The sequence below is a fragment of the Amphiura filiformis genome, unplaced genomic scaffold, assembly GCF_039555335.1.
Source record: "Amphiura filiformis unplaced genomic scaffold, Afil_fr2py scaffold_21, whole genome shotgun sequence".
Lineage (NCBI taxonomy): Eukaryota > Metazoa > Echinodermata > Ophiuroidea > Amphilepidida > Amphiuridae > Amphiura > Amphiura filiformis.
The window spans coordinates 1,907-18,774 of record NW_027305485.1 but is presented as its reverse complement, the minus strand read 5'-3'; the positions used below and the strand labels follow the sequence as shown (position 1 = coordinate 18,774).

General features: G+C 36.6%; 1 protein-coding gene across 1 annotated transcript in view; it reads right to left on the bottom strand.

Moving 5' to 3' along the window:
- The window catches only part of LOC140143376 (potassium voltage-gated channel subfamily KQT member 1-like), an 80,362-nt gene extending 69,109 nt beyond the window's left edge, over positions 1-11,253 (bottom strand). The window contains exon 1 of the mRNA XM_072165231.1: positions 11,132-11,253. Coding sequence (XP_072021332.1) covers positions 11,132-11,253 — 122 coding nt within the window. The remainder of the gene's footprint in view (positions 1-11,131) is intronic.
- Positions 11,254-16,868: the final 5,615 nt, after the last annotated feature.

The window sequence follows — 16,868 nt, the reverse complement described above, 5'->3', positions numbered from 1 at the left end:
TGCCCAAACCGGCATAATAAGTAAACAAATAGTTTGTGAAATATATGCAGTTATGTCATATAGCCAATAGAACACAAAGAACCTGTACAATCTCATAATTGATTCTCAACATATCTTGCACTTGCTTCCTTTAAAAAATATTTCTGAAGATGATTCCTTCAATGATACTGCAAATACAAAGTTATTGCAACCACTTGTTATTACAGGTAGAAAGTTATTCCAACACTTGTACTTGTTATCCTATGTTCGTTTATTGTATGATGAGTATCCTGATCATGATATGCAGCATAATTTACTTTGAAGTAACATTCTATAACGACACATGATGGGTTAATTATGTTAGAAATAATATCAAAAACTGAAAACTTACGGGCAAATACTTTGTATTTGTAAACAAAGAATAGAATGATCACATAATAAATTAATTTCAAATAATTTCAATTTCAAGATGAAATACTGTTTGACTTTCAAGCACTATAGGCCTACAGTTTAATTTTACAAAACTGCCTTGGAAAAATATATCAATACAATTTTGGCTCTATATAATTTGCAAAGCAAAGCATAATATTCTGTCATGGAAGTAATAGATACTGCTTGCATTACTTATCTTAAATGTTTTTGGGTTGTTGTTCATTTTGACATTGCACATGAAGATAAAAAGACCCAAATAAACTGCATTAAACATTTTCCCGCAGTGAAGCAGCTCCATTTTAGTTAAATTGATTCAGGGAATTTAGGAAACATTATGAATGTTAAAATGCGGAAAGAAGCTTTTAAACAAGCTGTCTCTATTCCTTATCGGCCTTATGTGTAGCGTGACTTAATTGCATTAGAAACATTAGGAAATACACATGCATGATTACCTAGTAGTCTACGGGGGAAATTTGTGAACACATGTGATTTGTTATTTCACATGAATGTCAATTTAATGCTTGCTATATCCTTGAATATACGATTAAGGGAATTCAGTGCAATGTAACTAACTATGGAGCCCCATGGAATTGAATTATTCCTATAGTTTGCTATGCTTGTAATGATGGTATAATGTCGTATAACATTATATGCAACATGATCTGATCCACTCTAGCCCATGCTGGATATTGTCAATTTGATATATATTGACAAAAACATGGTGCAAATGGCAACAGAAAATATCACAACTTCACAGCAAATTACACTAGAGCAGTGGTGTAGCTAAGGGGGCAGCTGCCACTAGTAAGAATTCTTGCCCCCCCCCTTTGCCATTACCCTGAAGGATGCTGTCTGCCCTGATATTTGACATTTTTATGCACTTTTTGTGCTTTTTTGGCCCATTTTTGACCATTTTACTACGAAGTTTGCCCCCCCCCCCAAAAAAAAAGTGATATTGCTCCCTCTTGCCCCATGAAAAAGTATTGGCTACATCAGCACTGTTTTCAGTGTATACCCCAATTACCAATATAAAACAAACTTTTTTCCAACCTTGTTTATACAGAGACCTCACAAAAAGTAACACAGCCATTATAAATATGCCCTTTCACAAACACTTGTAGGGGGGCCCTGATGCAAAAAGGGGGGCCCTGAAAAATGTTGACCCTCCTAAGGGGGGGGCCCTGAAAAAAATGACCACAAAGTTTCCTGGAAAAATTAAGTTTATATGCTTTTCTATGGGGTTGACCCATAAATTTCATGTCAAAAAGAGGGGACCTGAAATTTTTGAGGTCTGTAAAGGGTGGGCCCGAACATTTTTCGCGATGAAATTTTTTTTGCATCATGCCCCCCCTTACAAGTGTTTGTGAACGGTCCCTTAGAACTATTAATCGTATTCCACTAATCTTGACATGGAAACAAAAATGGTTTATTTACACATATTTTGATACCGCATTTGCTAGATTTTTTTTCAATATTAACACAGCATTGTTTTTAAAGAAAATTACAGCGATCAAGACATGAGCCAAAGTGGAATGTCCAAGAAGTCATATAACTTTCTAGATGAATTTCCTCAATGTTTTTCTTCTTTTGGTTAATAAAGATGATTAAATAAAACACTGCAAAACTGAAAATGGGTATGTGTCACCCTTCAAACTTATACTGAATGAGCCCACCATACTTGGGGCATGATCACATCAGGCACTTTTGATGTAGGGACATGGAGTCGACCCTACATCGAAACCACTTCCCCATGTAGTGTGAACACAAAGTAAGTGGATTCGACCCTACATCAACAATGTGGATCGAAACTACCTGGTTGAGGTAGTTTCGACCCTAGGAGGTGGGTTAAATTTAAGTAATGTGAAGCGATAATGTGGAGTCGATCTAGATCGACTCCACATATACCAGAAGTGCTGTGGTCGTACGGGCCGAAATGGTGAACATCAATGGAACAAAACGAACTGTATTCACTGGAAATTGACTTCATGACATTTAGATGCTAAAAAATATTTCAGTCCACAGCATGCTCAACATAAGCTTACATAAATTACTTGTTTTACGATTAGACAGGCAGTGTTACGGGCAATCCCAAATAAATGGCCTATGGTTCTGTATTCGGCGTTGGTCGATAACCGCCGCAATGTTACCGCTAATCGCTTCTCTGGGGTGATGGCTTTACGAAATTTGGTATCTATGCTGCATGGTAACGGCGCTTTACTTTCGGGTCGTTCTAACATCCGGGTATGTGGATTCGTTCCACTTACGTCATAACCCACTTTCGATGTAGATTAGCTTGGTAGTGTGAACGCGAACTCAATGTGGATTCGATGTGGATCGACACCACTTCACTACCTAGGTACGAACCCACATTGTGTAATGTGAACACGCCCTTGGTCAATTGTAACAAATGAGGTATCAAAATTTCCATAATTAAATTGGGTTTTTTTCCTGGTGTTTTCAAATTGCTGAGTTACTTTTTGTGATGTGTTACTTTTTGTGATGAGTTACTTTTTGTGATTTTAAACCTACACCAAACAATGCTCATCAAAGATTTCACTAGATCAACATGAAACACTTTCTCTAGAACAAATTCCAAAGGCAACGCATCCGGCCAAAGAAGATATCTTACACTTCCCACAATGCATTTGTTCAGCTTCAGTTTCCTTATCTTGTAGGTTATGCAGTTCAACATGGGCCTTCAGTAACAAAAATGTACGTCAATGAATAGAGCACATCCTGATTTTGTGAATCATGGTATTTATTGACTACCCCTGTTTAGCCAGTATATTATTCTATATATAAAACATGCTTGTTCTACAGTGAGCATGTGCGAAAAATAGGCGTGTCATTTGATATTATGAGGTGGTATAACATGTTGCAATGAATTCTGGGAAGGGTACGATAGCTTCTCTGGCATCCGGCCATCTAATAATGGAAAAGGTCAGATGACATGTTAGCTGATATTGTCTTTAAATATCTTACATAAACGCAAAGGTTGAATCTATTTTCAATGTATTAACCATTACAAATACAATCAAAATAGAAGGTGTGTTTGTATGCGTAAGAAAGTGGCATCAAACAAAGTATATCTTTATTACTAAAGCCATAATATGTGATTTGCTCTACAGTGACGCCCTCAATTTTTCTTGAATTTCTACTTTTTGCACGATTGGCATGCCCAATGGGGTACTAAAATACCATGTGAAAGACTATGAAACATACTTTAATTAGAGTGAAATTTAAGTTTTATAATAAATGTGGAGTCTCCAGTTTTAATCATTGTGTTCACCGATCAAGTGATGGATGACACTCGTGCATGTGTATCAATGAAGTATAATATGTGTGTGTATATATAGCTATTCGTTATATATTTCATATTTATACATCCCAGCTGCATGAAGCTCCACTCAAAATAATAACGATCTGAAAACTAAATGCATTGACGATAATAATAGCCGCAGGAATGAAATTTAACAAAATTCTTTGTTTTACCTCATTTATTGACTCGAAATTAAAAGTGGACATAAGAATCTATTCTTGATGGAAATTGGGCATTATTGCTTAACATGAATGACAGTGGCTCCAATAACCTCCTTGTATATATCTGCACAGCTTTTGTTTCATACACACTCTAAATGGGTCGCAAATTCATTTTAGTATTTAGAAATTTATTAGTAGTAGTAGTCATTGGTACCAGGGATGACCCAGATTTCATTAGATGGAACAATCATGTCAAATCAATGCAGTGAGTGCCTATATCGATATGAAATATGAGATAATACCACATTAAGTGAAAGCTATACATCCTCTTGAAATAATACAAAATTGGTAATTTACTATTGTTTTACAGAACAAAGATGAACAAAAAATGTCTTTTGATTTCTTTTATATATTTTGCAGCCTCAATAATGTCAACCTTTTACCTGTAGCATCTGCGTTGTTTTTATGTGACCATAGATACACATACAGTGTATAGTATTTGGCTTTATGTTTCGGCCAAATGCAATGCATAAAGCATAATTTGTGATCCAGGGAAGCATGGCATGTCAGCAGCGTTCCGGGGCAGCGTACGATTTACCTGGTGTAATAGAGCAAAATGCTCCCCATTTAGGACAACCTGCTACACAAATTTCAGCGTATATAGCAATTTTGTACAATGTAAACATATGCTAATATCATAAGAACATCATCTAAATAATGTTTTTGCTAAAAATTGCTCTGCAAATTTTCAAAATAAACCAAACCTTGCAAATTTTTCAAAGTAAATCAAACCCTGGATGCCAGGTTAAGATTATGCATACCCTATTTTAAGGATCTCATGCATTGTGCTACTAATGGTCAGAATGGTCTAGCCCCCTCAATAGTTTACCACATCTTTCATTAAACCAACAGTTGCTTGATATTGAAAGTATCATGATTAAGAGCTACTAAGAAATCATGCAAATCAAAATTAAAATCATCTAATTGTCAAATCTAACTTAGATGAATACTTTCAGTCCTAAATAGTAATTCAATTTGGAATGAGAATAGGATCATCCAGATCAATACATCCTAGATGGGGGGGGGGGGGCACAATCCATTTATTGGCAGTTTTCCTACATGTTCCTATATTGATTGGGGGGGGTCATGTCCAACTCCCCCCACCCATAAGGGTGCATGGATTTCAGCTGGAATATCCCATTAAAGGCAGTGACCAGTGGCGAAGCGTGGGTCATCATATGGGGGTGGGGGCATGGACTACAGTAGGGGCACCTGGTCTGATTGGGGAGGGGCACAAGCCATTTTAGTCAATTTTCCTATGGGATTTTCTAAAATTTCAGATCAATTGGAGGGGCATGTCCCTATGACACTATGCTACTGGCAGTGACAAATACCAAGCTTAAGTCTCAAGAACCACAAAACTCTCTTTAGCTACAAGTCTAATATTAAAAATCCTAAGTATTCCACAATTGTTGAAACTTTGACCAACCTTAAATATAAATCTCATATCAATAACCTAGCATAGCCTCTTCATACTCCCAAGACAGTCTATCGGTCATTTTAAATTCTGCGCATTCCCGCTGGACTATCATGTCTACCCTGACCAATCCATTACTTGATCATACCCATCACTTGTCTAAAGCAGCGTACATACGTTCTGACATAGAAGGCCATTTCAATTTTCCTATATATGAATTGATTTGTGCGGTATGACCATTAGGGCAGGTCCTACAACCGTTGGAATGTTTTGATAACACTGGAGTGCTGTAAAAGCTTCTATGAGTGTTATAATAACAAATTGTTGAATGCTGCCATAGTTATGGCGTTTGGACTTTGAGTTCTCCATTCTATAGACCGGATGGTCAATATTTTGTACAAAGTATGTCAATTTATATAGGTAATGATATAGCGACTGCATGTGTTGGACAAATTGGCTAGGTCAAAATCTATCCAGTTTGGTAAACTTAGCCCTGAGCTAATGCAGTATTGGAGTACATGTACCAGTGTATCCTCCTGACTTTTGCCCGTTCTCTAAAGCAGTATACCGTATTTAGTCAAATAAACGCCCCGAAGCGTTACATTTTCAAATGGGGGCGTTTATTCAAGGTCAATTTTAGAACGATAATTCCCATTAAAATCATTAGGTAAACTTAAAACTCACGCTAAAATGACGAACTATGAACTAGAAACACTGACTTCTGGTTCACTTCCGGGTTTCCAATCCAGATTTTCGCCAAAAAGTGACACTATTTTTGACCATGTGTGCAACTTGGTAAGCTTACTACACAAGATAGCATGAAAATATCGGCATTTTGAAACATCTTGGTTGAAAAAAAGTGGTGGGGGCGTTTATTTGAGGGGGGGCGACTATTTGACTGAAATACGGTATACTCCTTGACGATGTACCCCATCAGATGACTGATGTTTTAAGCAATTATTATTTTGGTGTAACGTATGCGGATCACCTACCCTTATATTATTTTTTTGACAAAAATATTTTGGCTCATGAAATCACAAAAATTATTCACGGTTGTTTGGTTTGATCATTTATTTTAATACATTAATATTTTAAACATTAAAATGTTTCTAACAAACTATTACATAAGTTTCAATTGTAGCACTTTACATTACCAACAGATATCACACTAATATACACATATATTTTTAGCTAGTTTCAACTTATGTCCTTGTTATATGTTACCCATTTTTTATGATGTTTTAATGCCATTAGACAGGTGTCTACCCTTTCTAAAGAGGCAAACAAGATTTAAGATAAATAGCGCCATCAGTATTCAACTCTGCTTAAAAATGAATACCGTTATTCTGGTAGATATATTGGATTTTTGTTGTTGGTGGTGTTTTTCTTGACATATTTGTGTTTCTTAAATTGTGTGATTTTTCATTTTTTTTATAATGATACACGGTTGTTTGATGGCATGTTTTATAGGTCTTATATGCCTCTGCAGATGAAAAATGAGTTTCTGGGTTAAACATGCCCCCTACTTGATCTGACCCATATAATGTTTAGCATGCTGGCTTCAACATAAAAAGTTCCAAGTTTTGAGATTTTTTCTCAAAATATCAAGCACTATCTCAAGAACCACTGAACCAATACTAGGCTTGTTTGTACTCATTTTAATGCATTTTTCATACTGATTCCATAACTGGTCATGAATATGTACAATTCTGATAAAGAAAACTTTTAAACTTGTTGTCTGCAGTCGACACCCGTGTGGAGAGGGTTAAAAAACAAAAAGTTCTTGAGATTTTTCAAAAACTACTGCAATATGACGGATAAATCCATGATTTGAACATCTCCATCACAAAATATCTATATTTGCGGAAGACTTTGGCAAGTCTCAAGATGAACATTTTCAAAATGGAAGAAAAACATATTTATATATATGGTAGTTAGAAAAAACATTTACCAGCAATGTATAAACATCCATGCATGCGCTTAATTGCAGTGACATTTGTCTCAAAGGGGACATTTTCCAGGGTGTGTAAGCAATAGAAAATAACTATAACACCAAAGAAAAATGAAACAAGACAACTAAACTGAATGTGTGAGTTTTCTAAGTACTAGTGTGTTTGGTAACTTTGAGGCAAATCATATATTTTATCTGGCATCATATAAAAGTGGCAGATTTTTTTTTTTCATTTCACCATTCGAAAAAGATTCACAGCACCAGTGGGGTAGCCAGGATTTCGGAACCGGGGGAGGGAGCACAACTTGTAAATGTACCGACAGAAATCATTTTTGCTGACGGAAGTTGTGAATTGTTGGCCCCAATTTTTTTGTTGGTTTGAGAAAGTGAAAAAAAAAAGGATAATATAGGTGCTAGCAACCTAAAAACAAATTGTTTTATGTATAATTCAATTTGTTTCACAACTTTGAAACTTTTTTTACTTTCCCTTTTACCAACGCCTTTTTGTCACCAACACCTTCCATCTACAGATGGCTTTACATGAAACGACAGCCATGATGAGCAGGGGAGCCTGCCCCCCCTTCCCACGCCACTGCATGGCACAATATGTTCAATAACTGTAAATACACACGCTAAAAGAAGAAGACCAAAGAAACACCTCCTGCACTATATAGCACCTTAACACAATTTAGTATGTCCGTTCAATATTGACCAAGTTATTGGAGATCTAGTCTATTCCAACATACAATGTTCAACATGGCCTACATCTGAACAATATTTCCTCTTCTTTAAATTTACTTAATCTAGATATATTCAAGATACGACCAGCAAAAAGTGCTGTACCCTGTTGGAAAAAAAGGGAAAAACCCTTTTCAATATCTACAATACCCAGGCACTAGAAATAATCTGATAACAATAGCTTGACAATAGCTATCAATAATCCCGTTTCTAGTCCCTTTATACACGGTCCCTGGTGTAACTTAGTTGCAAGTTGGTAGTTTCAAGACATCCTGGCTGCTTTGTTTCAGACACACCTGTCCAAGCCAATAGTATAGCCTTTTGGTGATACTCTTTTGTGAATGGGTGCACAATGGGCCATTCATGAAGGACATACTACTGGCTTGTACAGGTACGCAACAAACAAAAAACATCAACTTAGCAGCCAGGATGTCTCAAAACTATAAACTTAAAACTTACAATTCTTTTTGTGGTAGCAGGTCACATTATACTATTATTATCCTGTTGCTGGATGCCAATTTACATTCAATACGCGGATTTAGGGTTTCTCTACCGGAAGTCAATTTGTGCCGAAATTCCTTCCCACAATGCAATATGCATATTTGCATAACAAAGAATATTGATTAACCTCCGAACTGTATCTATTGTTATGCAAAACACTTATTGCATTGTGGGAAGGAATTTCGGCACAAATAGACTTCCGGTAGAGAAACCCTAAACCCGCGTATTGGTCATGAAAATAGCAATCATAGAAGGATGCAACTCAACAACCAAACAACTTTTCGGAAGTTTTTTCTTAATATTATACAGCAGGTACAGGATAAATTACATTCCCAACCCTTCCTGCCTGAACACACTGTCAATATGCAGGGTATTTTGGGTCAATCCTTCATGTAATTATTTTGTGTAAGCTAATCTTAACCCTAACCCTAATCCTAATCCTAACCCTAATCCTAACCCAACCCAACCCTAACCTTAACCCTAATTTTGTGTAAAATTACATGAAGGAATAACCATATTTGAACCTATCATATCAAGCCAACTACATGGTAAACACATTCAACTGAAAATAACACAAACACCAGTTGAGCTATTCATAGCTAATCCGACGTTAGTCAGCATTTTCACAGCGTATCATATAAATTATAGGGATGCCTTTATACTCTTGTTTGAGTCAGTGTCTGCTAGGCTTTCAGCTCAGTCTTAACCAAGTTAATTCTGACACTGATTATTGCCCAGCCTATACTCAGGTGTCGTTCACAGTCCTGACGGAGGTAAACAAATTTGATTTGTGCAAAGTTCTGAAACTCCTTGTGTCCTTGAAATAGCAGGTGGCCCCACCATTCAGTAGAACGTCCTTTTTTTGAAACATTAAAACTGCAGCGTTAATATACCGCTCGTTTTTCCCTTGGCAGGTGCGTCACCGCCACCAGTGTCACACAGCTCATAAAAGAAACTCCACAAGGACACACACAGTTTTCTTTGCAAGAGGCCTGAAAGGTTGTTAGTCTCAAGTAAAGTTGACCCTTCATGAGACATGAAGCATTAAGGTTGTCCCTACAGTCCCCCATCTATACTTGTTTTCCATACCTGCAGACAAACAATAATAGTGTGTGTGACAATATTTCATGGCTCTTCCATGCATGGTTCATGAAGTGTATCACATCTATATTTCCCGACACTATCAGTGATTTGCCGTATCCAAACCAAAATTTCTTTAACAAATCATTAGAAATTTGATTTTTCCAAGAGGGATAAACATGCTAACACACTCAGGAACACACTCTGCAATTGACAGGACTGAATGCAACCTAATTGTAACATTTGCTGAGGAGGACGCCCTCAATATTTTATAAAAGTTCTGTTTTTTACACAATTGTAACGTACTTTAGTAAACTAACACCCTGCAAAAATCGAGACTTTGAATAAACCGTCTGGACAAAATGGTTTTATTGGTTTATTATTACAATGAAAATATAAGTTGAAGTGTACACGATGTTCATAACACAGTACGTACATGGCGTGCGGGATGGTCATAGACAAATCAAAGGACTGTACCGTAGCACAACCGACGAAACGACACGCATTGGTGACATCAGCATTGGTAATAAATTCCCATTTTTTGTTTTACCTCAGTTGTTCGGCTGGACATATCTGACAATAAAAGCTAACATTTCATGGAAAAGAAATACTAATCTATTTTTATGGAAATGTTACAATATGGCTTTAATATTGGCAGTCTCTATTGTACTGACACTAATAGTTACACATACTTGCGTGGAGCTAATTCACATGGCATATCTTTTTAGCACTGGCCTTTCTTCCTTTTTTGTTTCTTATTCACAAAAAATTATTCATTTTCTAGACTTATCCTTCATTTTGAAGCTATTCTTACAAATTTCAAATATTTGGATGTTTTCATGTGGATCAATGATAGCAAGTGCCTTTAAGGTGCAAAAACCTACCCCCTGGGAGTAGCTGGCCTTACCATGTCTCCGGATAGCATTGACAATGTGTCAGTTTCTCTCCCTTCAAGCTAATGCACATTGCAAATATTGCAGAGGTCCAAGTCAAACCTAGATGGTGTGAAATGTTCACCAGATTCCTTCTGCCTTTCATACTTAGTGTTTCACCATATCCCTCAATATGACTGATAATTACTATTCTTTGTCAAAGATTACACTTGTGATTGAGGGGGAGGAGCAGTGAAGCCGCAACATTCAGCCGTGAAATGGCGAGTCGCAATGAAGAAGGGATGACAACTTTACCACTTAGTCCGAATAATCAGACCCAGAACAAAATATTAATTTCTGACATGATCTTGTACTGGGTCTGAACTGTTTCCATATGAAATCTTGATGGAAAATTGGACAATAGAAGCACATGGTTCTATGTGACAGCTTTTTAATCCCTATTCAGTTTATGTGAATCACGCTATTGTGGACCATCCTTCTGATACTTGAGTGTTTGGACACGCGGAACGGTTTTTTGTCTACCTCTCTGTTTGTAAACAATACGAAAGTCAGCGTAATAGTACAGCACTATTCACCACTCTGGTTTCTGTGAGAGTGTACCCAGTAGCTCCTTTCTCCATGGATAATACAGTTACATGGCCTGTACCACAGACTACCCATAAATGGGAATACTCTCGTTCCTGCAAATCCAAGATGGCCACCGCCATGGTATGAGCAGCCATCTTGGATATGGAATTAAAGATGAATTATGCTCATTTCAATTGCCAATTATGACTAGGCTTTAAACTATTTATGGTCAAACTTGCATTTGCAGATGATTTTATCAATACCCTACTTGATTAGTTCAAAATTGGACACATATTCATTTTGGCCAATCGGCAGGTAGTTCTCATAGGGCTAACAAACTCCTAGTCTAGACTAGGGGTAGGGTTAGGGTGACCTGTATAGACAGTTAAGTGTTGCTTGCCAAGTTCAGCACTTTTCGGACAAGTTTCGGACGTGCAAAATGTGTACATCCGAAACTAAACAAATGTACGTCCGAAACCGTTGACCATTGATCAATTGCACCTCTGATATAAGGTAAAAAAAAAAAAAAAAAAAAAAAAAAGTTCAGCACTTGCCCTAACAAACTCGTCACTGCATAAAATGTTAAAACTTGTTTCTGATGGTGTTAGCTTATAACCTTTCCATATCTCCCCATTGCAACATAACTCATATAGTAGCAATGACAACATGACACCCTTCACCCAATCTTACTGCTTCATCATATCTTTACATCATGCCACAACCCTCAAGGTAGTCATATTCTGTTACATACCAATTTTAAATCACGTCACTGGCCTTGAGTTAGCAACGCATACTGCAACATAGTTATATAAAATGGGTGACATGACATTTCTCTGTCAGTCTTCACTGCTCTATTTGTTGCACCTAATCCAGTGATGCCAACATTGCAATTTAACCATGCAATTGGGCTACCGGTACTCGGCGAACACTTGCTGCAGTTCATTAACATCAAGATGTGACTTGCCACAAAAAGTTGGTGTTTACTTTTGCAAGTATCAGATGGCAGCTGTATCTTTATGAATGTTCCTAAGCTTCATTATTAGCTAAGTTTAAAGGGTTTTGAATTCTCTACAGTTGCAATAACGTTGCATTATGTGAGCTTATGTGTGACCTTCTACAAATGAGCATTAAGTTGCAAGTTGGTACTTTCAAGACGTCCTGGCTGCTGCGTTGGTGTTCTTTGTTTCGCATGCATCTGTTGAAGCCTATAGTATGTCTGTATGTCCTTTGTGTCCAAATTAGTAAATACCTTCCAATTGAAAAAAAAAAAGGATTGAAAATATTCATTCTAAAAAAGTTTGAAGTCTCATTCCAAACATATGCAACACATCATTAGCCTGCTACGCTAATTGCCTAAGTCATTTTTTGTAATTTTGAGAACAAAATAGTACAAAAAAGTACAAAATATGGCTCAAGCATGCATTTAAACATATTTATTCACCAATCTTTGCACAAGAACAAATGATAATGATACAAATGAAAGGGAATAATCCAAAATAATTAGAGTGATTATGTAACTGATGCATGCTTGAACCACATTTTGTTCTTTGTTCTCAAAATTATGACTTAGGCAATTAGCGTAGCAGGCTGACGACACAGCATTTGGCAGTACATTAGGAGTAACACATATTGGATACCCCGGTAGTGAAATCAGTCTACAAAAAGAGTTAGAGTCAAACCAAAAAGACATTTCAATCTATTTAGATTGATTCTTTTCATCAACCGTTACAGTACAACCACAGTTTGGTGGTCTCAAACCTTGGTACTGACCGTACAGCCACTTAATAAAGGTAATGAACTCATAGCACTTAATGTTTTAAACCTAGAGTTAATGACCTTTGCTTTCATCAACTCTTTGCTCTTTTAATCTACTACATACTATGACAGACAACATACTGGTCCCAAATGCTCAAACTGCAGCGCTTGGGGTAGATGAACCTTACACTTCACTGAATTTTCAAACTCACTTTTTCCTGACATTAAGAAAGTGCCCAACCACTGCATCCCTCATTCAATCAGCTAACAGGCAACATACTCGTAGTAATATTGACAACATACTTATTTAACTTAAGAAACACACTAGTCCCAATGTTTAATTTGTGCATTAAACCGCAACTATTGGGGTAAATGAACCTCTTGCTGCACATGACTTTCACTATGGACCACAATGGCCTCATCCCAATGGCATAGTTCTATAATCTCAGTTAAACATTCAGTCTCTTGCGGAAGGCACTAGATATCTCATGGCAAACTCACACCACCAACAAAGAACTATATGGGAATCTGTTACCAATCTCTGAGAGGCTCGGGATTAGAAGGTTAAAGTTTGCAGGGCACTGTGCAAGAAGCGAAGAGGAAGCAGCTTCAAGTGTTCTTATGTGGCAGCCCAAACATGGAAAGCGAACAAGAGGTGCACCCAAGAAGGATTATATCAAGATGTTGGCAGATGATACAGGATTAACAGGCCCAGACATCAAGAATTGTATGCTTGACAGAGCAGTTTGGAGAGCCATTATGGGAGTCAGACTACAAGAGTCGACATAAGCAAGCAAGCAAGCAAACATTCATAGTACAAAATTTGACCTCAAGTTTCAGAGTATGAGTTTTTGTACCCAAATTTTCAAAGGTCATTCAATGAATGTGCAAATGTATTGGGGTTAAAGAACTGTGCCTTGATTGATGAGCATGTTGTGGATCCTAGTGTTTGGAACTCATGTCTCCTGGCATTGAGAATGCAACCAATTCCTCTTTCAATCTTTTAACTTGCAACATAGTAAGAACATACTTATACCTTTAGCATAATACTGGTCCCAAAGCTCATTTTTTTTACATATAACTGCAGCTATCAAAGTAAATGAACAGTATACACTGCTACATATTATTGAGACAAAGGTAAAGATATTGAGTAAAAAAGAATAGAATACATAAGAAAATACATATCACAAAACTTCAGAACTTTAGAACCAAGTATGCTAGACCTTTGGTGTTTTCAGTATATGATAGCCTAATGTTTGAATAAGGTAATAATAGTAACTGAATTTTCAAAAATGCCTCCTTTAGCCCCCATGGAGCCGATCGTGTCACATTTGAAAACTCACTTTCTCAGTCCTAGCATTGAGAAAGTGACCAACACTCAATCTATGACCTGCAACTGTAACACTGACAACATACTATAACTTTGGCAACATAATACTGGTTATAATGCTTTTTTTTTGCATGTAACTGCTCCTCGGGAGGTAAATGAACTTTTCACTGCACATGACTTCCACACTCATGTTTCCCAGGCACTGAAAAAGTGACCAACCCTTGAATCCCTCAATCAATCTCTCTAGTAACACATAACATAGTAACATTGACAACATACTTTCCTCCTCTCCGTCCTTCAGCTTTATCCTCTCATGCAACCTGCCATCCCCAGCCCTGGAGGTGACTGAACCTTTCTTTAACCATTTCCAAGCAGGTGTTATCGGCAGACGACAGTTTTAATGGTCAACATTTTCGTCCATTTTTTTTTATCTCAAAAATGTCTAATGTTTCATCTGTTATAGAAATCTTTACATAGAATGTTTAATAATATGAACAGATATATCCAGTATTGGTCAGTTGTTCCAGAAATATCATAGATATTGTGAAGACTTTACTAACTTTGCATGGTGTGAACTCAAAGGTTACAAGCAAAGCATTAACTCTCTTCACGCGGGTGTCGACTGCAAACGACAAGTTTCAAATTTTTTTTAAAAAGTCAACAATTTCAGAAATGTGAATTTTCATGACCATATTTGGAATCAGCATAAAAAATGCATTAAAATGAGTACAAACAAGCCTACTATTGGTTCAGTGGTTTTTAAGACAGCTTTTGATATTTTGAGAAAATACCTGAACACTTGGACTTTTTATGTTGACGCCTATGGCTAGCATACAGAGCATTAAGCAAAGGTTGTTGAGGCACTTAATTCGGGGAAACATTAGAGCACTTACTTTAAGAGCACTTGTGATTTTTGTTCTATCAAATTAAAATCCACTTATAATGTCACTAAAAAGTCATTCTTTATAGCCGTTGCTTTTATATAACATGCCTATACTGGACACTGCCTTCATTCCAGGACAGCTTTGCACTACATTGTGTCAACTCTTATCACATGCAAACTATTGAACAAAATTTATCCAACTTTTTGGTGAAACTTTGCTGAAAGTTGATTAATCTTTTAAAAGTTTTATTGGGAAAATAGAAAATAACCGTTTGATCTAATTGTGTATACCTATAAGTTAGACTGTTAATACTCGGGTAATGATTACCCAACAATGCCAGAAGTAAAATAAAGTAAAGTTAAAACAAGGAAAGTATTTCATCTGTGACAAATAAAAAAGCTAAAAATAAAATACTAAGAGAGCTTGAATCAATGGCTTATCATCATAGGGACAGAGGAGCACAGGTTCTCCCAAATAAGCATGGGCGATATTGCACCTTACGATGTTATCGGGATATAATGTTCAATATTGTGATGCAACATTTTTTAAGCTTTCAGCGATCTGCCTACAATGTATAGCATTCAACATGGCTACTGAACTTTTTCTCCCAGTAATGCATTGCATGATCCTGAAGTGACAAATTATTCATCGCGACTTACATACATACATACGGTGTGATTGAAAGTTTCAGAGCAAAACTTATTTGACTGTGTATCCATGTAAATTTGTTAGCATCTGAAATAATATTTGTGTAAAGCATACTTTTATGCCCTACTGCAAGTAATTTCATTGTGATAGTCTCAAAATTGAGGGATTTTCAAAGGTAAATTTTACATGCTCAAGTTGTTTTGAAACTTAAGGAAGCTTAAACAATATCACGATACAGCCGATATCATGATATGTTTTTGGCAACAATATGCGCTATGGAAAACACTGGCAATGCCCATGCTTACCCCTAACTGAAGTGAACATTTCTATTTTGCAAAATGGTGGAATATTGCACCCTAACATGATAATTATATCACAGTGTGTTTGTGGCATGTTGCTGGAAAGTTTTCAATTAACAAATTTGCATATCCAGTGGCGGATCCAGGGAGGGGCGCTAGTCCCATGGCAAATCTGCAAAATCATGCAAAATTAGCCTATTTTAAATGGTTTACCAAATTTGAGTCTCTTGATCCAGGGTAATTTGATGCATATTTCAAACCCTGCTACTTATATGCAATGATTTTAGAGTTATAACATAGTATTATATTCACAATACATAATTCAAGAGTATACAAAAAACTACAAAATTACAAGGTCAATCAAATCAGAGAAATATACACTCCACCTATCACCAAGCTAATAAAAAGGAGATAGAGTATTACCATAATGAGTGTTCACAGCACATATATAATATCAGTGATGACGTCTATAAAACCTTATAATATCATTGTAATTGATTTTGCATACTAATACTAATATTATTTGACCTTGAGATAGTTTCCGCCTAACGAGATGCATAGGTTACCCAGATTAACGCATTTCCTATCCCTAATGTAGGATTTTATGGTAATGATGAGCAGTCGTTTTTTTGCAGTGATGTGTTGGAGATATGTGATGCAAGAAGTGAAGCGAGTTATATGCACAGACTCCGCCATTGAGGGGTAAATGGGATAAGGCTAATTATGCATGCTAAGGGTTAATGCTGATGACGCATGCTAAGGGCTAATGTGCAAACTGTTGTTTCATTTATGTTTGAAGCTGTATTAAAACAAATGGTAAAGGGAAGAAACCTGTATTAACAGGCCGGAGTGTC